This window comes from Nothobranchius furzeri, chromosome 12 (assembly GCF_043380555.1).
Source record: "Nothobranchius furzeri strain GRZ-AD chromosome 12, NfurGRZ-RIMD1, whole genome shotgun sequence".
Taxonomy (NCBI): domain Eukaryota; kingdom Metazoa; phylum Chordata; class Actinopteri; order Cyprinodontiformes; family Nothobranchiidae; genus Nothobranchius; species Nothobranchius furzeri.
Window position 1 is genome coordinate 67985253 of NC_091752.1, and position 23476 is coordinate 68008728.

Sequence of the window (23476 nt, forward strand, 5' to 3'; positions counted from 1 at the left end):
ACGCGTCGTGCATCACGTGCTGTGTGTGCTGATTCGAGCCTCAGCCACATCACTTACATCAGATCTGTTATTCAAACTTTGCACATTTCCTGTTCCCCATCCATAAGGCACTTTAATCACATCCTTAAACAAACACTCGCTCAGCTGGATTTACTTAGGATCAGCTAGTTTGTTCAAACTCAGGTAGGCACTACAAAGACCCGGACAGCTGCAGCGGTGACCTCAGTATCCTGGCAGCGGTTGGTGTTTCTGCTTCACAACGGCTCAGGTTGACGCAGCAGAGCTGGACAATACAGGCGGACACACAATGGATCAGCAGCTGTTTCCTCAGCAGACAGCTGATGAGTTAGCTTGTTGAATCAAACATTTTTCAGGTATTTCTGACTTTAGAGCTTGTGAGAATGTAGATAATTTATTCCTGTTCTGAAAAGGACTTAATGATTGTGCTTGTTTTCTGTGTTGTGTAACTGCAATAAAATGTAGATGACAGCAGTAGATAAAATGCTGTAACATGCTTATTGGAGGTTAGGGCTGCTAAGGAACCACAGTTTTGCTACTCGGTATTCAAACAGCACTGCTCTAATGTTAGTCGCAAGTCTCTAGCATGTCAGCAGCTACAGCTGCACCCTAACCATGCAGCTGCACCATAACCCTAACCCTGCAGCTGCACCCTAACCCTGCCGCTGCACCCTAACCCTAAGCCAAAAGATGCACCCTAACCAGGCAGCTGCACCCCAACCCCAACTCTGCAGCTGCACCCTAAGCCAGAAGATGCACCTAACCCTGCAGCTGCACCATAACCCTAACCCTGCAGCAGCACCATAACCCAACCATGCAGCTGCACCCCAAGACTAAGCCAGAAGATGTACCCTAACCCTGCCTCTGCACCCTAAGACAGAAGATGCACCCTAACCCTGCAGCTACACCCTGAGACTAAGCCAGCAGCTGCACCCAAACCCTAAGCCAGCAGATGCATCATAACCCTGCAGCTGCACCATAACCCTAGCCCTGCAGCTGCAGCATAACCCTAACTCTGCAGCTGCACCATAACCCTAACCCTGCAGCTGCAGCATAACCCTAACTCTGCAGCTGCACCATAACCCTAGCCCTGCAGCTGCACCCTAAGACTAAGCCAGAAGATGCACCCTAACTCTGCAGCTGCACCCAACCCTTACCCTACATCATGTGTATCAGAGCCATCAGTTTTGTTTATGTTTCTCACTTTAAAGTGTTTTTTTTTCTTTAATTGAACTAATAACACTGGTGAATCATGCAGGAAGCTGGTCTTCTGAGTCATCTCAAAAAGTCAGATTACCGACAACTAAACTTAAGAAGACAACAAAAAGTAGAAGCTGTGGCCGTTTTCTGCCAGCTAATCTCCGGTCCTCTCCATCTGTGACTCACCAGTAGGAAGTACCGGGCTGTTTCTGAGCTGTGCACACTGGAGTTCGGACCTCTGTGTGGGAGCCGGTCCTCTAGAATGAGCCGAGTTGGATAATGGTAACAGGAAGTTTGTTGTGTGAAAGGACCCCCTGGTGAACCAGAACACGAGCGTGGACTTCCTGTTGGCCGGTCTTCTGTTGTTCACCTGTGGGTTTGTTGGTGCTTTTCATAGATGATGGAGCAGAGCTCGTGCACCGAAGACCGGATCCAGCACGTCCTCGAGCGCTGCCTCAGTCAGCTGGGCCTCGACACACCTGATAAGCAGCTCTGGAACGGTAGGACGACTAGAATAACAACCCGACTCGGGTGTTCTAAGGTGGGCTGAATGTTGTGTCTAACAAACACTCTGGAGATTGACTGTGAAGTGTGTGAGGAAAGTGAGAACTGAAAGTGGTGACAGAGACAGACATGTTGTGTAACCATTCAAACTGAGAACTGTTCATTCATAAACAAGCTGCCGTGTCGGTTTCAGTCACCTTCAGTGATCTTTGGGGTTGTATCGAGCTTCACCGGCGGACATCAGAATGAAACCTGGAAGCAGAAACGCTCAGCAGCTCATGGTTTTTGTCTCGTCTGTGTGTTTGGTTTCTGTCTCCCGAACAAGCCGGACTGTGCATAAGCCGCTGGTGTTTGGAGGAACTTGTGCAGAGGGATCCTCACAACTTCCTCATACTTCTACAGACAATTCTGATGAAAACAAAAGAGGTTAGAAAACATCCTGACTGTGTGATCAGCTCAGCGTCACGTGAAAGGGCTGAGCTGAGCTTTCCGTTCTTCACAGGTGCTGGAGCAGAGTCGGTGCGAACTGGTGGTGCCGCTGACGCTCTTGTTCTCCTCGGCTCTCCTGAGAGTGAGTTTGTGTGTTTTTGTAATCACCAAAGTGACTCTTTTCCTTTTAAACGCCAAGTTTTTATTTTACTGAACGTTTTTACACCCTTCTGCCTTTTTCTGACAGATTCTTTCAGCCTTCTGTCATGTAAACGAAAACCAAGCAGAACTCTTTTGTTAGGGAGGAAAGACCTCTCTCTCACCCTGATGAGAGTCTGAGGATCTTTGCTGAATTCTGTAAATGGTAAATGATCTGTATTTGATATAGCGCCTTCTAGAGTCCTGGAACCCCCCAAGGCGCTTTGCAACACAACCAGTCATTCACCCATTCACACACACATTCACACACTGGTGGGGATGAGCTACGATGTAGCCACAGCTGCCCTGGGGCGCTCTGACAGAGGCGCCACCGGTCCCTCCGACCACCACCTGCAGGCAAAGTGGGTTAAGTGTCTTGCCCAAGGACACAACGACAGCGACAGACTGAGTGGGGCTCGTACCTGCAACTTTCCAATTACGGGGTAAGCACTTAACTCCTGTGCCACCGTCGCCCACAGACTTCTGTCAGACTTCTTGGCGTTGTTGGACTCTACATGCGCCGGGTCTGGTCCATCACCAGTTTCCATGTGGGCAAACCCTGTTCGGTTCACTTAGACTTTAATACAGATAAACTCCACCAGCGACTGATTCAGAAGCACACATAGGTGGGCCCCATATGGAATATATATGGGCAAGCTATCTGGGTCCCATCAGGGTTTGTCCACAGTTTCCATGGTGGCCCTACATGGGTTTACCCTACATCATTGTGAGCAAACCCCTGTGGAACCACCATGGAAACTGTGGACAAACCCTGATGGGACCCATATGGCTTGCCCATGGATATTCCATATGGGGCCCACCTATGGGTGCTCGCTGGTGTACAGAAACACACTCAGGCCTGGGCCCTTAGCAAAGCCACAAGTTTGGTCATGTAAGAAGTCCGCTAAGCCCCACCCACTCGGTGAGCTGGCCTCCTTCCATTGGATGGGTTTTGGCCGTATAGAGACAGGCTGAAGCCACGTCTCGTCCTACGTGAGAAGATTTTATTGCGCGTTTGAGCCTAATCTGATGTGAGCGAACAACCAATTTAAAATGGACAGATTGTCCTCGCGGTGTGATTAAAGCTGAAGGTGAAGGTGGAGCCATCCAGGTGAGCAATGACACGAATGATCTCTGATGTCTTTGTTGAACAGAGCAAAGAAAATTTGTCTTGACTTCAGTACAAAATGGTAAATGGCCTGTATTTGATCTAACGTCATTCACACATTCACACACTGGTGGGGATGAGCTACGATGTAGCCACAGCTGCCCTGGGGCGCACTGACAGAGGCGAGGCTGATAAGAACTGGCGCCACCGGTTCCTCCGACCACCACCAGCAAGCAATGTGGGTTAAGTGTCTTGCTCAAGGACACAACGACAGCGACAGCCTGAGCGGGGCTCGAACCTGCAACCTTCCGATTACGGGACGAGCACTTAACTCCTGTGCCTCCGTCGCTTCACAGCATCTGTCTGCATTCCTTCGTGGGGGTTTTATTTGCTTGCAGCTCAAGGCTACCAGGGCGTCAGATTCAGATAACAAGACTTTGTTTGGGTCAGGCTGAGATCATTTTCCTCTCTGCCTTCAGTCTTTAAACTGATCATTCCAGTCCTTCAGTGAAGCCAATTTTGGGTTTATAAACCTGTCCATACCGTCCAGTGACTCCCTCCGAGATGACATCCATTTTGCGCACTAATACCGGTATCGCAGCTAGAACATTGTCCAGCTTGCGATTCACCTCGAGTAGCGTCCCAGTCTGAGAAGTCTCCACACGGACGGTGCTCTCCGTGGGTGCGGGTCGCCCTCCAATCGCTCCCGTCTTCCCAAATTTACAGAAAACCAGATATCCTCCCACTCCAATCAGGAGAAATCCAGTGATCATCAGGGCGAATATCCACACGTCTTCGACGTCCTCAATGGACAGCTGGCTGAGGCATATGATCTTCTACTCCTTCCAGGAATTCAGCATATATCCCACCGGGTGTGTCCCCTGTGGACATGTGGGAGCCCCCTGCTCCATTCTCATTGTTGAAAAAATCTTATCAGTCGCATTCAATGACCAGTTTATCAAATCCATGGTTAAAAATAGGGTTTTTCAGAAGAAATGCAGAGAAGTGCTCTGTGGGCAGACAGGACAAAGAGCCTTGGGAAAAAAAAGATAAGGGAACGAATGAGGGAAGCGTCTGTACTCCCCGAGTGCCTTGAAGTATTATAATTCTTGTTTTCCTGTTGTTCCCGTGGAGCCACTCGTTGTAACGTGCTATAAGAAGAGACTGACGCTGACATTTTGTCTCACGTAGACTCCATTCATAGAAGCAGATTCCAGCATTCTGCAGGAGGCCTACCTGTTGTTCCACGAGTTCCTGGCGTGGCCTGAGCCTTGCGGCTCTGCCTGCAAACGCCTACTAAACACCATCCAGCAGGAGCTCAGAACACCAGGTAGTACTACAGCTCGTACACACTCCAGTAAAATGTAATGTTTAAAACAGTAAATGAGTATTTTCAGCTTGGCAATTTCAGCCTGTGTCTTAAAGAGTTGTGTCGTTCATCGCCATACTGGCTTCACGTCTGGAGTTGCTTAGTAACTAGATCAAATGTCTCCGCCCTCTTCCATTGTTGAAAACAAAGCAAACATTTTAGGGTCAGCCATATTGGTTTTGGATGCATAATCTTCCGCACAACATTCTTCATGCATAAAAAATCAATTACAACTAAATGTTAATGAATTAACTAAATTAATTAACTAAATTAATTAATTAAATTAATTAACTAGATTAATTAACTACAGTAATTTACTAAATTACTAAATCTAAATTCATGAACATTTAATCACTACGGTAAAACCTACGTGAGTCAACAAACAGAAAACTAATCTGAGGTGTATTTTTCAGAGGTGTGGACCTGAGTCACATGACTTGGACTCGAGTCAGACTCGAGTCATTATTGTAGTGACTTCTGACTTGACTTGATACAATGTATTAAGACTTACGACTTGAACGCCAATGACTTGCGACTTGAATCAATGCATCTGTTTACTTAATGATGACCTGAGCATATTTGACAGTTTAGCACAAAAGTGACACGACATGGACAAAAATCATAAATCATTCTTCGTTCTGGGTTAGATCTTGTTCTGCAGCAGCACTTTGTTTATAACCAGTTTCAGTTTCTGCTTGTTTGAGCAAATAAATTAAGTTTTAAGAAGCTTTAATTCTAGAATTTATTTCTTATCATTGCCATTAAATTGAAGTTGGACAGCTGACTTGATTATGACTTGAAAATTCAAAGTTAAGGACTTTGGACTCGACTTGGACTTGGTTGTCTTTGACTTCGACTGGACTCGAGACTTGACTGGAAAGACTTGTGACTTACTTGTGGCTTGCATACAAGTGACTTGGTCACACTTCTGGTATTTTTGTCTTTCTAGTCAAGGAAATGTCTTATTAATTCAAAGAATGGGGGGGGGGGGCTAAAACATGACTTCGGTCAGCCACTAGGGGCTGTGTTGGCTCTTTTTGGCTTCGACTTGCGCTTCCTAGGTCCGGTTGTGCAGCACCAACATTATTTTGGCCCAGGATCAACATCATATAATCAGTTGTGTTGAAGGAGAGTTACGTTTACACAAACGAGCTGAAGTACGCCATTCTGTAGCGTTTCACAGACGACATGTCTGTATTTGGATTTCCTACAAGTCTAATTATTTCTGGGGTTTTCCTCACAAATAGATGTTTTAATGGAAAGTTTGGAGTTTTCTGTTCCTCCAACGGACAGTTTTACCTCCTTGGTTAAAGGGACTTTACGGAGTTTTGAATTTTTATGCTCGCGATTGCCCCCTCAGACCAATAGCATAACGGCAGCTTCAATAGTAGGCTCGTGCACGAGGCGCGCATGCTGTACGTGCACACTCCTTAACGAAAATACAGCTGAGACTGTCCTGTGTGTGTGTGTGTGTGTGTGTGTGTGTGTGTGTGTGTGTGTGTGTGTGTGTGTGTGTGTGTGTGTGTGTGTGTCTGTGTGTGTGTCTGTGTGTGTATGTGTGTGTGTGTGTGTGTGTGTGTGTGTGTGTGTGTGTGTGTGTGTGTGTGTGTGTGTGTGTGTGTGTGTGTGTGTGTGTGTGTGTGTGTGTGTGTCTGTGTGTGTCTGTGTGTGTGTGTGTGTGTGTGTGTGTGTGTGTGTCTGTGTGTGTGTGTGTGTTTGTGGCCCGGAGGACAGGAGAACGCGCAGCTAATTAATTAAATAATTTGGTTCTGTACCTTTCTCTTCAGCACAGCCGACAAAGGTTGATGATGGGTCAGTCCTCCTGCATGCTCAGATCATTCCCTTCCCTTGCTTGAAAAATTGTTCCAAAATGAAAGTTGAACCCACATCTTTTTTATCTGTGAATTCAATGCCGTTCGGCGAGTCTCAAATAAAAATTTGGGCATCTTACTGTAAAAAAATATACCATTAATGTAAAAATTAACTCTACATAAATTACACTCGCATCAAGAATCAAACCAGGTTCTTCTGCACTAGAGTCCGACGTCTAACTGGGTGAGCTGAAGCACCAGTAACATCTTTTGTATCTGTAACATTTATATCGTTGATGACAGCTGAAACAACGTCCAAAGAACGGTTCGGAGTGAAAATGGCTATTTTGTTGCTAAATTGCAGGAAATATCTAGAAGAAAGTTCTACAGAAAGTAGCTAAGGATCCTCAGAAATGTAGCTAGCTTTGTCACTAGGCGTTAGGAACACTGCCTCTCTCTCTGCTGCTAAAGCTATGGATAGCAAATGCTACGGGCGATGCCTGAGCATGAACGCGCATGAAGCAGCCTGCTCGACCCGAGCATCTCTCTTTTTCTGTGATTTTACAGAAAAACAGGCAATCACAGTAAAAATGCCAGGGCTCATTCTACAGGACCAGGGCATTGCAGGAGAATGTATGAAGAAGACATTTATTATTTCTATACATGTTTTGGCTGTCACACTTCCATAATGCCCCTTTAAAAACGCTCTGTTGTTGTTATTTCAGGTGTTTCGTTTCAGCAACTGGTGAAGGCCGAGCAGGGTCTTTACTGCGACGCAAACTGCTCTAAAACCATGTAAGTCCATCTAGACTCTGATGTTTTAAAGTGTTTAAACAAGTTAGATGCGTGCGTTAGTGCATGAATCTTCTCGTTAGAATGGTGCTGTTGGTGAGCCCAGATGATGAGGTCCCCCCGGAGGTCCAGTTGGCCTCCGAGCAGCTGAGTACCGTCCGGAACTCCACCAGAGACATCCTCACCACCCTGATCCTCCACACCTTTCAGGCTGCTTTTGGTACCTCACACGACCTACATGCTCTCCACACCTCCCTGCAGGTGAGTCACCACCACCATGCATCGCTGTTTGTTCTCATTTCCTTTTTTCTTTTGTGTTTTCTTTGACTGAGACAACCTTCCTTTGTGTTTGGTTCAGGAGAAGCAGCTGGAGGAGCTGGAGCAGCTCGTGGAGGCCATAACCGTCTACACTGCCAAAGCAGCATCTGTTTCTGATCCTAGGACAGCTAGAGAGGAGCTACTCCACAGCTTGGAGAGGCTCAGAGAAGGTTTTGCTGCACCTGCTCCTAACACGGGTAAGAGAGAGAGCGGCACGGGCAAATGTTCATAAAGACGAACGTGGTTTATACTTGACCTCTCGCTCGACCTCAAGGCTGCGTGAGTACTTTCTTGATCTCCGTTCCACCTTCTCTGATTAGGATCTGCTGAGATTTTCAAGCTTCCCATTCCCAAATGTCACACATGCTCGTGGGACGAGGACAACTTCGGTAAATGCCTGCCCCGATAAAAGATCTGACCCTTAACTTTTATCCATCTTGAGTGCCTTTTCCTCTCCTTCCTGTAGATGTTCTGAAGGAGATCCTTACTGTTGATTCAGACCTGGACTTTTCTCCAGAATGTTTCCTTCACGGAGGAATAGATGACGACTGTTCTAACGAGACAAGCGTGGATGATGAAGAAGAGTATGACTTCAACAAAGTAGACCATGAGTTTGACAACCATCGGATCTCCGTGGCTTCGTCCTCTTCAAGAGACTCAACGGTTTCCAGCTACTCCCTGTCCTCCAGCTTTTCCCTGCCTTCCACATCATCTGGTGTAGAAAGTGACCTCGGTGAGGACATGGCACACGAGGATGCAGAGGAGGGACAAGACAGCCAATCAAGAACTAGAAAAAAACCCAAGAAAAAGTCTAAATCCCTCTTGGGGTTGGAGCGCTTCTCGATGCTCTTCAAGACTCCTCGCGGTCCTGGCACGTGCCGTCGTGCCCAGAGCATCGCGTACACCGGGGACCCCCACAAAGACTTCATACGATCTGGAGGAAAGCTCAAACACTCGAGGTCCTTCATGAAGCAGGTGTGTCCTTTGGATCCTCCGTCCTACCAGAGGCAAGTGTGCGTCCGCAGGAGGCCGATCTTGAGTATACACGAAGGAGACGTGGCGGAAGTCCCAACGGTGGTGAAGGTGGTGGTGTTTGGAGGTGACAGGGAGGCTGGGAGGCTTGCCCGAGCGTACAGTGACCTGCAGCAGAGAGAGAGTAAATGTCCTCTGCTCACCAGGATGTGCAAAATACAGTTTTACCTTGTTCCTACCAAGAGACACAATGCAACTGAAGTGACTGGAGGACTCACACCAACAGAAGGGCAGGTAGGAGCAGACTGCTTCAACTTCATATGTAGATAACCGCACTGATGCGTTCATCCTACGTGCAACAGCTGAAGCTAGCTGCTACGGCTGAAGCTAGCTGCTACGGCTCATAAAACTAACACTAGGTGGTTTTGGCGTGCTTTGACTCCCCCTAGTGTCCGTCTTCAATCACTGTCATAAAAATACCCCCCCCCCCCCCCCCCCCCCCGCCGTGGAACAGTGTTTTTAACTCATTCACTGCCAGCGTTTTTCACCGTTTTTACTGTATTTTTAAGAGTGACAGAACTTTGCGAGCTAGGATGATGTCGACGCCAAAACAACCAAACAAAGCAGAGACTCACCTCTTACATCAAGAAGAATCCGCGTGTTTTGAGCGTTATCCGTTCTTTCATAATCCGTTGTCGAATTGTGATCGGCAGAAGCTTTTCCGGTTCTCGCCTCATTCATTTTTACATAAGCGGCCCAAAACGATCTCCTAACACATGGATGTTCTGCTTCTTCGTCACGTGACGTGTGACGTATGCGGATGAAGATCGGCTTTAGAGCTGAGATGTTTGTTCTCACGGTGTGGGGGCTCGTCCGACGCCCACACAGTAAAAAATGCAAATGATGACTTTAGTCGTCATTGGCAGTGAACGAGTTAAGCTAGCTGACCACATAGTTAAATTTACGAGCACATTAGCATGACCCTTATCTCTGCATCCATTTTGAGATCTTGAGAAAACACTTTCTCGAAGATGACCCGTTTTGACCCCTCACTAGGTCAGACCCTCTTTTGCTCTTCTTTGCTTCATCTAATACATTTTTTCTTTGGAGGCACCAAACGCGATACAATTAAAATCTCTTTCCGAAGTATTTCTCTTATCCAATGGCACCATCTAGTGGCTGACAAGCGTATCACACAAATAATTTCCCCTTCCGTTGTTTTAAGATGGTGACTTCACGTTTCTAGTTTATAAATGTGCTTCTGTAGCCGACAAACCGCTAAGACACGCAGTTTTACACCTATTATTTTCATTTCATGCTGTGTTGTCGTATATTTATATTTTAGAGACTTATTGTTTGTGAAAAGTTCATCAACTCTGCATCGGCCGAGGTATTCCGGGGGGTGGGGGGGTGCAGAAAGACTTAGCTCCTACTGTGTATTAAGTATGTTTGGAGATTGTTCCAGTTTAAGTGGGCCGGTACATCAGCACTTTAACATTTTACCTGTCAGCATACCAGGACATTTTCCCATCATCCCGTGCAAACTGGTACTCTTTCAACAAAACCAGCATTAACCGTTCTCTTTCGTAGGGACCAAATGGCCTTGAACTGGAGGGCAGCACGACGGATATCTCCCACATGTTGGGCCTGATGGATCCCTGGTATGAACGCAACGTGCTCAGTCTGCTCAGCCTGTCCTCCCACGTTCTTTGTGAGGTACATTTTAAAAGGGTTCATCAAACCCAAGCTGGTTCAGAGACTGCCTTGGGTCATGTGACGTTTGCAGGTCATGGCCCTTTTTTGTGTTGAGGTGTCTTCATTTATTAACAAAAAAAACGGACTTGTTTCCAAAGAAAATTCTTTCTCGGGCTATTTTGAGTTTGTAAACAAACAAACAACTGCTAATGATTCAGATATCAAACCTATGAACTCATCAGTAATCCAGGAGATGTGTAACTGCAGTAATCCCATCAGATTAGCTACAGCTAGGATGTCTTTAAGGAACAAGGTCACTGAGAAACACTTTTTATCTTCGAAATATGATCGTCCCTCTGAGTTTCACACGCAGACTCAACGTGAATGTGTTTTCTACCCCTACGCCCTAAATCAGCTTCTGCTAGAAAACAGACGGTGAAACTCTAGGATTAGAAAATCCTGACAGATCTACGTCACACGGTCACTAACATTCATGGACTCACCCATCTTGACTCACGACGGGGACGTCTGTTGTTGGGTTAGCGTTCAGGGAACAGCAGAGAACGTCTCTGATAGTAGAAGCTAGCCGTTAGCGTTAGCAGCTCCACCACACAGCAGAACTCCTCCAGGCTTGTGTTATTTGTGGAGATAAAACATCAACGTTGCAGAGCAAACGAAGTCAGCGGCAGAGTCGTGTTGCTGTTAGCCAACCAGAGGAGAGATGTCTGAGTATCAGGAAGTAAGACTCCAAAACCTGCTGTTCTCCGCTCTCCTCGGCTCTGGCTAACTTCTAGTTGTAGTTTTCCCCAAGTGGAAAGAAGAATAAAACATCAGAATCAAGTTAGTTAAATTTGAACCCACTTAGTGTTGGTTTCATCAGTCTCTACACAAAAGCATCTCACCATCATCTGTCTTCTTCACCGGCTCAGACTGCGTCCAAGGACGAGGACGTCTCTGTGAGCGGCGGCAGCGAGGAGCGTCTCCCCCTGCTGGCCGACTTGGTTCTGTACTACTGCAGATCCGCAGACCAGCCTGTTCTGGTGCAGCTCTACCAGGCTGAGGTCCGAGGTCACTTCACGCACACACACACACACACACACACGCGCGCCTGTAAAGGAATAATCTTGCTACCTTCCTCCACACAGCTGACCCTGGCTGGGGGGGAAAAGAGAAGGGAGGTGTTCATTCATACCTTGGAGCTGGGACACACGGCTGGAACCAGAGCCGTTAAGGCCATGGGTCGGTTAAATACGCACAGACAGAGGCAGCAGCACATGTCTGTGTGCAGACTTCATTGTGTTGTTCTGTTTCTGAAGGAGCGGCCAGCAAAAGGTTTGGGATTGATGAGGAGCGAGAGGCTGTGCCGTTGCCTCTGAGCATCGCCTACAACAAGGTACTGTGGCTTTGCACTGGTTTAACAAGCGATGTGAAGCCTCTTTCCACTTCCACAGACAGAACTGGCCTGATACCTGTCCTGTTTGAGTACAGGTGGTCTTCAGTGGGAGGAGTCAGTGGATCCAGACAGAGACGGTCTGCACATCGATTAACATTAAGAAAACGTGCAGGAGACCTGGGCAGCTTGGTCAGTAACTCCAGCGTAGGTTTGTTTGAAGGATGAGATTCCAGAAACAAAAACACGTCATCGTCACTGAAATAGGCTCAGACTTAAAAAAGCATTTTCCACCTTCCTCCACATTCTCGATGCATTTAGCAGTTCCTTTTTTACCTTCAACAAAAGTCTTTTCTGGAAACACGAGTTCTTTTTTGCCTCAGTGTTTTCATTTTAATGTTTCAAATCTGCAAATCAAATATCATCTGAGTAAACACAAAATTCTGCTTTCAAATAAGGATTTTATTTATTAAAGTAGACTTTTGTGCAAGATTCTCCTTTTGCATCCTTTAGTGCTGCCACGTGGGTCTCTGAGCACTCGAAACAAGAAAAAACCTGTCCATCTGTTTTCTGTCAGGGTTGGGGTTTAGGGTTTATGTGCTCCATTTGTGACATCACAACAGGGACAATTTAGAATAGAACCACTTCTCATGTGCAAAAGAGAGTTGCTGTTGGAGGAACAGCAGCTCTACTCTGAGCCCATCCCACTTATAGGAGCTTCTCAGCTTGTGGTGCCGAGCCTCAGTGGGGGAGGGGTGGGCGTGGCCAGCAACAGGCTGTTTTCTTAAAGTGACAGAGCGCTGAAACGGCTCATTGTGGAAGATACCAAACATGTCAAGAATAAATCTGTTGAAATTGCTTAATGTGAGAGGGATTTGGTGCAAGGAACGTCACAAACATGTTTTTAAAGACCATATAACTATTATAACTTAAGCTAAAATGTCTTAATTCGTCCCTTCAATTAAAAAAACTAATCAATCAGAAATGACTCCTGTGGAAAAATAACCAAACCCTAAACTTCAGGATGTTCTGCTAGAGAGCAGAATTCAACCCCAGACCATCATATTGCCACCACCATGCCGGACTGTTGTTATTGTGTTAGTTTGACTTCGGATGGAATGGGACGCACACCTTCCAGAAAGTTCTGTCTTTGTTTCATCCAAACATGTGAGATGGGTATTTGTGTTGTTTTTGGTCAGCAGTGGTTTAGGTTTCAGAGCTCCTTGACCATAACCGACTGCAGCACTTCAGATGTTGTTCTAAGTTCTTTTGTCTTAAACATCTGTAGAGCGGTTCAGGACGTGTTGCTGTTTTAGTTTTTTTAGCCTCCTTCATGTTGTCTAATGCAGTTATTGTTTAGTTATACAGGTCTGGGTGTGGTTGCAGGAACTGAACTCAGCTTTAGTAATAATGTGTTTTCAGTCACAGTGAATTTGTTATTCAACATTTACCTTCACGCACGGGACCAGATCGGTTTGGATAGTTTGTTTCTTTTACATTGATCAAATAATCCTTTAAAACTGCATTTTGCATTTAATCAAGTAATTTTTAATATTTTTGTGCTTATCGGAATCATTTGAATGTCAAAAAAGCAAAAACAGAAGAAATCTGTGAAGATTTCACAGCAGCCTTCTGTTTTGTTTCGTTTATTTTCCGTCTGTCATAACAGAAATATCCTGGGTGAAGTTTTAGTTCCTCTTCTTGTTTTAGTTTACACAAAATTCCGTTGGAATAACGTTTTAGGTTCCCTGTTGGGCGTATATGAGTACCTTAAATATCAAACCCGTCGTACTTCACAGGCACCAAAACAGTTCAGTCATTTTTCATTTATAGAACTGATGTTTGTGAAACGAACACAAAGGGTCGCTCTAATGGTTCTACGTTGTGTTTTCTGTTCACATTCAAAAGAAAGCCTGCAGCTGACGCTGACAGAAGTTCTGAAGAGGCAGTGCCCCAAATCTAAGAAAGGTTACAACCAGGTGAAAAGTATTATTAGACACTGAAAATATCCGTTTCACGCTCCGCTAATGGACCTGCATTAATCAAGCATCTTGCCCTGTGTGCAGCAAATCCTGATATCCGAGGTGAAGGTGGACAACGTCCACGTGCAATCTCAAGGGGAGGGAGTGACGTTTGCTGTTTGTCTGGATCAAGACAAAAAGATGTTCATCCAAAGTGTCACAAGGTAACTCCTACATCATCTTTGTCTCCTTAACCCCACATTATTCATTCATTTGGAGCAACAAGAGCTAACATGATAACGTTGTAAAAGTTAATGATGCTAAATAGAACAGAGCGTCGTCAGCAAAACAACAGAACGAGATTTATTCCTCTCTAATCATTCGGCTTATGGAAGCAAAGTTAAAGTCAAAAAGTAGTGGTCCAAACGTCAAACCCTGAGGAACTCCATAACTAACTCAGAAGATTCATTATGAACACGATGAATCAGGATTTTGCCAATCATTGAACCAGCTGACCTCTGTTTAATCTGGATATAAGGACCAAGCCTCTGTAAAAAATATTGTGCTCGGCTGATCAAAACTTCAAAGTTCTAAGATTTGCGTGTGTGCTTTTCAGTGGATAATTTTATACCTGCCATGCTTTGACATGTGTTCAGGTGTGAGGTGTCTCTGTGCAGCAAACCAGGAAGTGGATCAGACTGGAAGTCCTACAAACCTCTACCAGGCCAAGTCCAGCCTCTACACCCCACATACCGCTCGCTGCTCTGCCTTCCCATCACCTCCTTCTTTGCCCCACATCCACTGGACTCAGCACTCACAGAACACTCAAGTTAACATTGCACATGTTTTCATTATATTACGGTAATGGTATTACAATAATTTTGTTGGTTCTTTCCTGTTGAAAGAGTCAATAGAACAGAAATTATTCCTTTTTTTTCGCTTCTAACATTAAACCTGTACTCAAGCACAGATCAAGTGGTGGCTTCAGCTTTGTGTGTTTCACAACAATGAAGGTAATACGCCCTTCGGAACCACCCTCATTCATCATTGCACTTAAATCTAGTTTCTCATTCTTTCTGATGCTCAGTTTGAACTTCAGCGGGTCGTCTTCAGCGGGTCGTCTTCAACGGGTCGTCTTCAGCGGGTCGTCCTCAGCGGGTCGTCCTCAGCGGGTCGTCTTCAGCGGGTCGTCTTCAGCGGGTCGTCTTCAGTGGATCATCTTCAACGGGTCATCCTCAGCGGGTCGTCCTCAGCGGGTCGTCTTCAGCGGGTCGTCTTCAGCGGGTCATCTTCAACGGGTCGTCTTCAGCGGGTCGTCCTCAGCGGGTCGTCTTCAGCAGGTCGTCTTCAGTGGGTCGTCTTCAGCGGGTCGTCTTCAACGGGTCGTCTTCAGCGGGTCGTCTTCAGTGGATCGTCTTCAACGGGTCATCCTCAGCGGGTCGTCTTCAATGGGTCATCCTCAGCGGGTCGTCCTCAGCGGGTCGTCCTCAGCGGGTTGTCCTCAGCGGGTCGTCTTCAGCGGGTCGTCTTCAGTGGGTCGTTTTCAGCGGGTCATCTTCAGTTTGTCGTCTTCAACGGGTCATCCTCAGCGGGTCGTCTTCTGCAGGTCGTTTTCAGCGGGTCATCTTCAGTGGGTCATCTTCAGTGGGTCGTCTTCAGCGGGTCGTCTTCAGTGGATCGTCTTCAACGGGTCATCCTCAGCGGGTCGTCCTCAGAGGGTCGTCCTCAGCAGGTCGTCCTCAGCAGGTCGTCTTCAGCTGGTCGTCTTCAGTGGGCCGTCTTCACCAGGTCATCTTCAAGGGGTCGTCTTCAACGGGTCATCCTCAGCGGGTTGTCCTCAGCGGGTGTGTTTCACAACAATGAAGGTATACGCCCTTCGGAACCACCCTCATTCATCATTGCACTTAAATCTAGTTTCTCATTCTTTCTGATACTCAGTTTGAACTTCAGCGGGTCGTCTTCAGCGGGTCGTCTTCACTGGATCGTCTTCAACGGGTCATCCTCAGCGGGTCGTCCTCAGCGGGTCGTCTTCAGCGGGTCGTCTTCAGTGGATCGTCTTCAACGGGTCATCCTCAGCGGGTCGTCCTCAGCGGGTCGTCCTCAGCGGGTCGTCTTCAGCAGGTCGTCTTCAATGGGTCATCCTCAGCGGGTCGTCCTCAGCGGGTCGTCTTCAGTGGGTCGTCTTCAACAGGTCGTCTTCAACGGGTTGTCTTCAGAGGGTCGTCTTCAACGGGTCTTCCTCAGCGGGTCGTCTTCTGCAGGTCATCTTCAGAGGGTCATCTTCAGTGGGTCGTCTTCAACGGGCCATCCTCAGCGGGTCGTCCTCAGCGGGTCGTCTTCTGCAGGTCATCTTCAGAGGGTTGTTTTCAGCGGGTCATCTTCAGTGGGTCGTCCTCAGCGGGTCGTCTTCTGCAGGTCATCTTCAGAGGGTTGTTTTCAGCGGGTCATCTTCAGTGGGTCGTCTTCAGCGGGTCGTCTTCAGTGGATCGTCTTCAACGGGTCCTCCTCAGCGGGTCCTCCTCAGCAGGTCGTCTTCAGCGGGTCATCTTCAGTGGGTCCTTTTCAGTGGGTCATTTTCAGTGGGTCGTCTTCAACAGGTCGTCCTCAGCGGGTCGTCTTCTGCAGGTCATCTTCAGAGGGTTGTTTTCAGCGGGTCATCTTCAGTGGGTCGTCTTCAGCGGGTCGTCTTCAGTGGATCGTCTTCAACGGGTCCTCCTCAGCGGGTCCTCCTCAGCAGGTCATCTTCAGTGGGTCGTCTTCAGCGGGTCGTCTTCAGTGGATCGTCTTCAACGGGTCCTCCTCAGCGGGTCCTCCTCAGCAGGTCGTCTTCAGCGGGTCATCTTCAGAGGGTCGTTTTCAGCGGGTCATCTTCAGTGGGTCGTCTTCAATGGGGTGTCTTCTGCAGGTCATCTTCAGAGGGTCATTTTCAGCAGGTCATTTTCAGTGGGTCGTCTTCAATGGGTCGTCTTCAGCGGGTCGTCTTCTGCAGTTCATCTTCAGAGGGTCGTTTTCAGCGGGTCATCTTCAGTGGGTCGTCCTCAGCGGGTCGTCTTCTGCAGGTCATCTTCAGTGGATCGTCTTCAACTGGTCGTCCTCAGCGGGTCGTCTTCAACAGGTCGTCTTCAACGGGTTGTCTTCAGAGGGTCGTCTTCAACGGGTCTTCCTCAGCAGGTCGTCTTCTGCAGGTCATCTTCAGAGGGTCATCTTCAGTGGGTCGTCGTCAACGGGGTGTCTTCTGCAGGTCATCTTCAGAGGGTCATTTTCAGCGGGTCATTTTCAGTGGTTCGTCTTCAATGGGTCATCCTCAGCGGGTCGTCTTCTGCAGGTCATCTTCAGTGGATCGTCTTCAACTGGTCGTCCTCAGCGGGTCGTCTTCAGTGGGTCGTCTTCAACAGGTCGTCTTCAACGGGTTGTCTTCAGAGGGTCGTCTTCAACGGGTCTTCCTCAGCGGGTCGTCTTCTGCAGGTCATCTTCTGAGGGTCATCTTCAGTGGGTCGTCTTCAGCGGGTCGTCTTCACCATGTCTCGATGACCAAATACGCTTAAGCGTCTGCCATGTAACTGGCTAAGTAGCTGTTTGTGTTAACGAGCAGTTGGAACAGATGTACTTAATAAAGTGGCTAGTGAGTGTGTGTAACTTTTTTATTTTTACAAATCTGTAATCTCCTAAATCCTTCAAAGAAACTGACAACTTGAGGACCATTGTCTACCTTTTATTATCAATTGGTCAAGTTATGCATATGACAATGTAGACTATTTATTTTAAAGCTGCAATGGCAAATCTGCAAAACAAGCTAGCTTAAAAATGTTTTATCATGCCTCTTAACAATGTTCTAACATAGTAAAGATATAATTATATTGTTGAGATTAAACAAAGATTAAAAATTAAGAAAGTGGTTTTTCCGCATTCGTCTAAAAATCCCAGCCAGTAACACAGCTCAGTGCAAAACCAACCATTGGACCATCCGGTTGTCAGGCCGAACCGCCGCACTTCCCTGGGTCCTCCACTCATCACGCACTCACCTATTCAGCACCAGAACACCACTGGTGTGAGAGGTTCTCCATTCGATATTATCAGAGAAGGAGAAACGTCCGGCTGCTACCACTTCAACTTTAGGACAAACTACCAGAGTTGCAAAAAGAAAAACACCATTTGAAGTCACGGACAACAAAAAATGTTTGGACAACAGCAACTGGTGTTTAGCTCTATCTTGTTTACTGAGGCAATGCGGGTTCTAGGGATCATAGACGGTGGCAGGGGTTCTGTGACTTTTCTGTTTAAAGAGCAAGTCACCCCAAATTCACTTTTTTTTGCTGATTAACTATATAAACGAGTGTCTAATCGTGCCGTAGACACGTGTAGTCAATAGTTTGGCACTTTAGTGCATCTTTTTTAAAATATTCTGCCTAATACTGTCAGTGCTTTACCATCGTCAGGTAAAAACTCTGCACTACATTTGAATTTAAATCTGCCATCGCTATTGGCTAAGAGGTACCCCATGACATTAGCTGGTACATTATGATGTCACAATGCTGTTGTGAGCCTGTTTGTGTGTATTTGTTAGTGGCTCCACCCTCTCGGTACCAGGCAAAGCATTTGTTGCATTTTTCTAACGTGAAGTGGGAGTGGAGTGAGTTTCTTATAGGGGGTGACTTGCTCTTTAAAAGTTAGCATGTTTTGCGTATTTTCTATTGTAGCTTTAATGTGAAGCTAATGAGACTAAACCTTTACTTTTGTTAAACCATCATCAGAAATAAAATCATATTCCAGCTTCATCAATTTTTTTTCAAATTGTTCTCAAAATTATGAGAAAATTATGAACTTTTTATCAGTGATCTCAGTCTTCGTCCCACACTTTTTTCTCTCTTTTTTTATTTCATTCAAAATAAAAACAAATGAAACATATAAATAATAAGAATTACATAACAAAAATTAAATTTGAACAAAAAAAGAGCAGAATGAAGAAAAACTTCTTATTTCTGCCCCCTTTTCCAGAAGAAATAATTAATTTATATACAATTTCCATTTGTCAAACACACATACAGATTCATTTTAAACGTGTCTCTGTTCTAAATTCCAGTGCGATCATCAATGCGTGGTACCGATCGGGTTTCCGGTACGGATCGGGTAGTGACAATAATCATAATACAAACAGTTGTGGGTCTGCTTTTGGGTCTGAACAGGAGAAACAAACAGCTGCTAAGCTTTCTACGGACTTCCGGTGGTGCAGTGAGGCATCCGCACCAGTAGGGGGAGCCGTAGTCATGGAAACGGCTCGTCTGAGCTGTAGTTAAATGAACCCCCTCCCAACCCGTTCAATCTACAACAGGTGTCCTCCGAACCGAGCCGAATTGCGGAGAAGACAAACGTGTTGGGTGTAATGTCGGAACCAGAGCCGGAAGATGACGGAAGAGTTTAAATAACTCAGAAGAGCCCGAAAAGGTAAACTTTGTGTCCCGCTTTAATTGTGCTCCCTCACTGTGGAACTTGACGTGACGTGGACAAACGTTCCGTTCTGCAGGCAGACAGGTGAATTCTGCCCGACAGGTGCTTCTCACCGACCGGTTCCGAGTTGTTTCGCCTGGAAATTCCAACTTTCTGGAGTAAATAACTTTATCTACACTTAAAACAATTATCCTTATGTAACTTAACACGTTTAGCCCCTTTATTCTAATGTTCCTATGAAACCAGGTACTTTATGATGCTTGGCTCATTTCTTCCCGTACTTTAGCTGTGACAGTGTATCATTTATGATGTTTAAAACAGAAATTAAACAAGATTTTAAAAAAGTGCAAAAGTCCAAATTGATTATGTTGGTTTAAAACAAGAATCAGGAAATTTGAAACCTCATATTTATATTTTTGGAAAGCAGCTCTTTTCATTAGAAAAGTATTTCCTCGTTTGACCCCTTCCAGATTCCTTCCGTTTACCTGATCTTAAATGTTTCTGGTCAGGTGAACAGATTAGCGATGACCCTCATGTTAAATCACGAATTAACTGTGATTAATCACGTCTTTTAAAAGTGGTTTGTTTTTTAGCTTTGCTTTTTTAAAATGTACTGCAGTAACCAAACCTGACCACTGGATGTCACCATTGTTTCATCCTTACACTGAACCTTTAGATAAGTCAGATTTCCACATGAGTTTTGTTTTGATATTAACCTTTTTAAGCACGATTTGACCCTGAGATGTTCAAGGGCGCCCCCAAGGGGTGGCCAGGGGTGCCCATGTCCACCCCTAGAAAATTGCCTTCCCCCCAGGAAAAGCCAGTGTTAAATCATATTCATGTTCAGTCAAACCATATATTGATCGTTTATTCAAGACATAATTATAAATAAATTAAAATTATTACAATTAATGAGTAAAGAAATAATCAGAAAAACAATAATACATATGTTTGTGCTGCTTACCATTAAACAAAAAGATTTTATCTCTGTTTTTTTAACACAGCAACAGGTGAATTAACCCAAAAAATACATTTTTAAATTTAATTATGGTTAACATTTTAAATAACTGAAATGTATATTTTTGAAGTGTTTGTGTTGGTAAAATTTATACGTACTGTTAATTTAATAAAAACAAATAAAGGCGCAATGCACTACATCGCCACAGGCTAAACTCTCCCAGCGTTGCCACAAGGACCAATTTGGTGTGCCACCCCAGAAATGTCTTTGGCCCCATCTGGCCACCCCTATCAAAATTTCTGGAGGCGCCCCTGGAGATCCTCCTGTAGTGTGGAGTTCCTCAGGGTTCTGTTCACGTCCCTGCTCTTTTTTCCATTGTTCAGTCCGCTCTTTGAGTCTGTTTTCAGAACATCTCCTTTCACTGGTTTTCTCTGTGCGTCTTTAAGTGTGACAACTAAACAAAAACAAAAGTATTTAATTTTTTTGCACTTGTTCATCGGCATCAGAAACTCTCCACGTTTGTGAATTTAGTTTCTTGATTCTGTGTCTCCCAGTTTGAGTCCATGTGACGTCTCCTAGGAGCTACTGGGGAGGTCGGCCATGAGGAGGACCAAGCAAATCGACATTAAACGCGCTCTGGCGCTCGCTGGCACCTTTAGCTTCCTGTGCTCCTGCGCCAAAGCCTGCCTGCTTCCCTTCCTCACCCTCTACTTCAGACAGCTGGGCCTGTCTCCCATGATGACTGGGATGGTCATGGGAACGAAACACCTCCTGACGCTGGTGTGGAGCCCTGCAGCAAGTCTCCTCTCCAAGCACTACAACAAGAGACGAGTGGTGATAACCTGCTCGCTTGTGTTTTCGGCTGCGGCTGCTCTCCTCCTGCTGGTTTTCCCTCCCGTTGGTGTTCCGGGGGCTCGGATCGGCTCCTGTAACACCTCCAGCCTGAGTTCTGCTCCAACCCAACGGCCACCTGAGAACACGACTGATGCTGGACCTTCATCAACTACTCCACGCCCCAAAACTGTGACCACTTTCCCTTCCGACAACTTTACCGACCCAAAGCCAGTTCCCAAACTAACAAACGTGTCTTCGGCTGACCGAGATCAGGAGGAGACGCCGCGTCCTGAGCTGAAAACGGAAAATGGGTCAGCGGTGCTCAACGTGAGTCACGGTGGATCAAAGCTCACGAGTTTCACCGACAGCTCTCCGGTGGCTAAAGTGAGACGTAACAGGTCTGTGTCGCTCCCGGAGCAGCTGGAGGAGAAGGACTCGAGCGGGTTTGGGTTTCTGGGCAGCCTGAAGGAGATGGACAGTCAGAGCCAGCTCTTCTTCCTCGTCCTCATCATCGTGTCGGTGTGGGAGTTGATGTCGGCCCCGTTGGACTGGACGGTGGACGACGGCTTGTACGAGTACCTGGACCTTGCGGATGCCTCGGACCGCCACGGCAGCACGGAGGTGTGGGGTCTGTTGGGAGCGGCGTGTGGGGTGGGGGGGACGGGGCTGCTGGTCAGCCAGCTGAGTTGTCTCATAGCTGCTAGCACCTCCAGGACGGCGGTGCACTTCTTCTGCTATGCCGGGCTGGTGACGGCGGCGCTGCCCGTGGCGGTCTACCTCCCTCTCTACCTGAATAAAAAGCGGGACAGGGCTCATGGGCTGATGAAAGCCATGCAGCTGGTGCACGGATCCCCCCACGCTCTGCTCTGTGCCGTCACCGTCTTACTCGTCGGTGCTGCGGGTTCAGCTGTGGAGAACTTCCTCCTCTGGCAGATGCAGGATCACGGCAGCAGTGAGCTGCACATGGGACTGTCTCTGTCCCTCGCTCTGCTCTCACAGGCGTCCTTCCCTCTTCTCTCTGGCAGAGTTTCGAAGCTCTTGAGTCCGGGAAGGGTTCTCGTGGTCGGGGTTGCAAGTCTCACCTTGCAGTGCTTCTACTACGCCTTCCTGTGGGGCCCGTGGGCCGCCATGCCTGCTCAGGTGCTCAGCTCTCTCAGCAGTGGCGCCCTCTGGTGGTCTGTGAGCAGCCAGTGTGAGGACGTAGCTACACCGGGGGCCGAGAGGGGTGTGTGGAGGTTCTTCAGTTCTTTGTGTCTGCACCTGGGAGCTGCACTGGGTAGCTTGGCGGGAGGGTTTGTGGTGCAGAGGTTCGGCGTGACGTGGCTGTTTCTAGGGGTGGCGCTGGGCCTGGTGGCGTGGTGTGTGTGTCTGCCTGTGCTGCAGTGGAAAGCCCCCCGCCAGCGCAGGATCAACTACTCTCGCCTTCTGACGGCCGACGCCAGCGAAGCCAGCGACTCGGAGTCGGAGCAGGACAGAGACTGGCTGGATAAAGCCTTGGAGGACGACCGTGGGAATAACAATTACGAAAGGAGAATAAACCATTAATAAAAACTGCATGAAGAGCGTTTTTCTCTCTTTCTACCTATAAAACTGTTTCCACTGGAATGCAACTGAAGCCATTATGTGTGCATCATAAAGGCGTCTGTAGCCATAGAGGGAACGAACGGCCTCTGTTCAGAGAAATCATTTAGTCCTCGGGATTAATGAGCTAACGGCTAGGCTACACCAAACCAAACCACTGCCATCTTGAAACAGATTGTCTCCAAAATAAAAGCAAAACTTATTTTTTATTTGTTTCTTTTGGCAGAAATATTAAAAGCTGTCGAACCACTGCTGCAATAATTAGGCGAATCACAACAAAGTTCAATCTAAAGAAGTTTTCCACGCCTACGTGTAAGTTCGTCTGTTGCCATATTTCCTGAAGATAAATAAGTGGGAACAAGAATCCGCTGACCTTCCCAGTTAGCTCAGTTTAGCACAGAATTTCACTTGGAGGTGGAAAATCCCTTTAAAGAACCGTTTAATCTGTAATCTGAAGGTGTTCAGATGAACATAGCTTGTGTTCAGCATGATCAGCCGCTGGTTAATATGAAACACAAAAATCTCATTTAAAACTTTTTTATTATATTTATCAGTTTGTCCTCGTGGCCGAGCACTAGCTCATGCTAGACATAGCTCATGCTAGCACCATCCAGGGTATCCGCGGGTCTTTAAAAAGTCTTAAATTAGCTTTTCCAAATTTAAGGCCCTAAAAATCCTTCAAAATGACAAATGATCCTTAAATACAGTTTCCAAAGGTCTTAAATTACCAAAGACCCAATGAACAAGATTATTTTATTTCTATACAATTTTCGTGAATTTCTAGTTTGTGTTCAGCCTTTTTTGTGTACGATGTTGGCGTAAGCAGAACCGTACACATTCAGTTGGTTGTGAAAGGGGGCTATTTTTAGATTAGCACATTAGCTGGTTAAGCT

At 46.6% G+C, this 23476-nt stretch overlaps 2 protein-coding genes across 2 annotated transcripts; both read left to right on the plus strand.

Moving 5' to 3' along the window:
• Positions 1-1468: 1468 nt before the first annotated feature.
• On the plus strand, positions 1469-14734 carry LOC107376244 (phosphoinositide 3-kinase regulatory subunit 5). The gene is made up of 17 exons (XM_070542870.1): positions 1469-1718; positions 2048-2148; positions 2225-2293; positions 4649-4787; positions 7363-7432; positions 7513-7690; positions 7788-7944; positions 8068-8136; positions 8214-9013; positions 10310-10435; positions 11344-11475; positions 11560-11653; positions 11731-11807; positions 11903-11996; positions 13713-13783; positions 13871-13989; positions 14422-14734. Exons 1-17 carry the CDS (start codon positions 1616-1618, stop codon positions 14597-14599), a joined length of 2577 nt encoding a protein of 858 aa, XP_070398971.1. The 5' UTR covers positions 1469-1615; the 3' UTR covers positions 14600-14734.
• A 4285-nt stretch (positions 14735-19019) lies between these two features.
• Positions 19020-22565, plus strand: mfsd6l (major facilitator superfamily domain containing 6-like). Its single transcript, XM_015945248.3, has 2 exons — positions 19020-19207; positions 20723-22565. The coding sequence occupies exon 2, from the start codon at positions 20769-20771 to the stop codon at positions 22545-22547; it is 1779 nt and encodes a 592-aa protein (XP_015800734.3). The 5' UTR covers positions 19020-19207; positions 20723-20768; the 3' UTR covers positions 22548-22565.
• Positions 22566-23476: the final 911 nt, after the last annotated feature.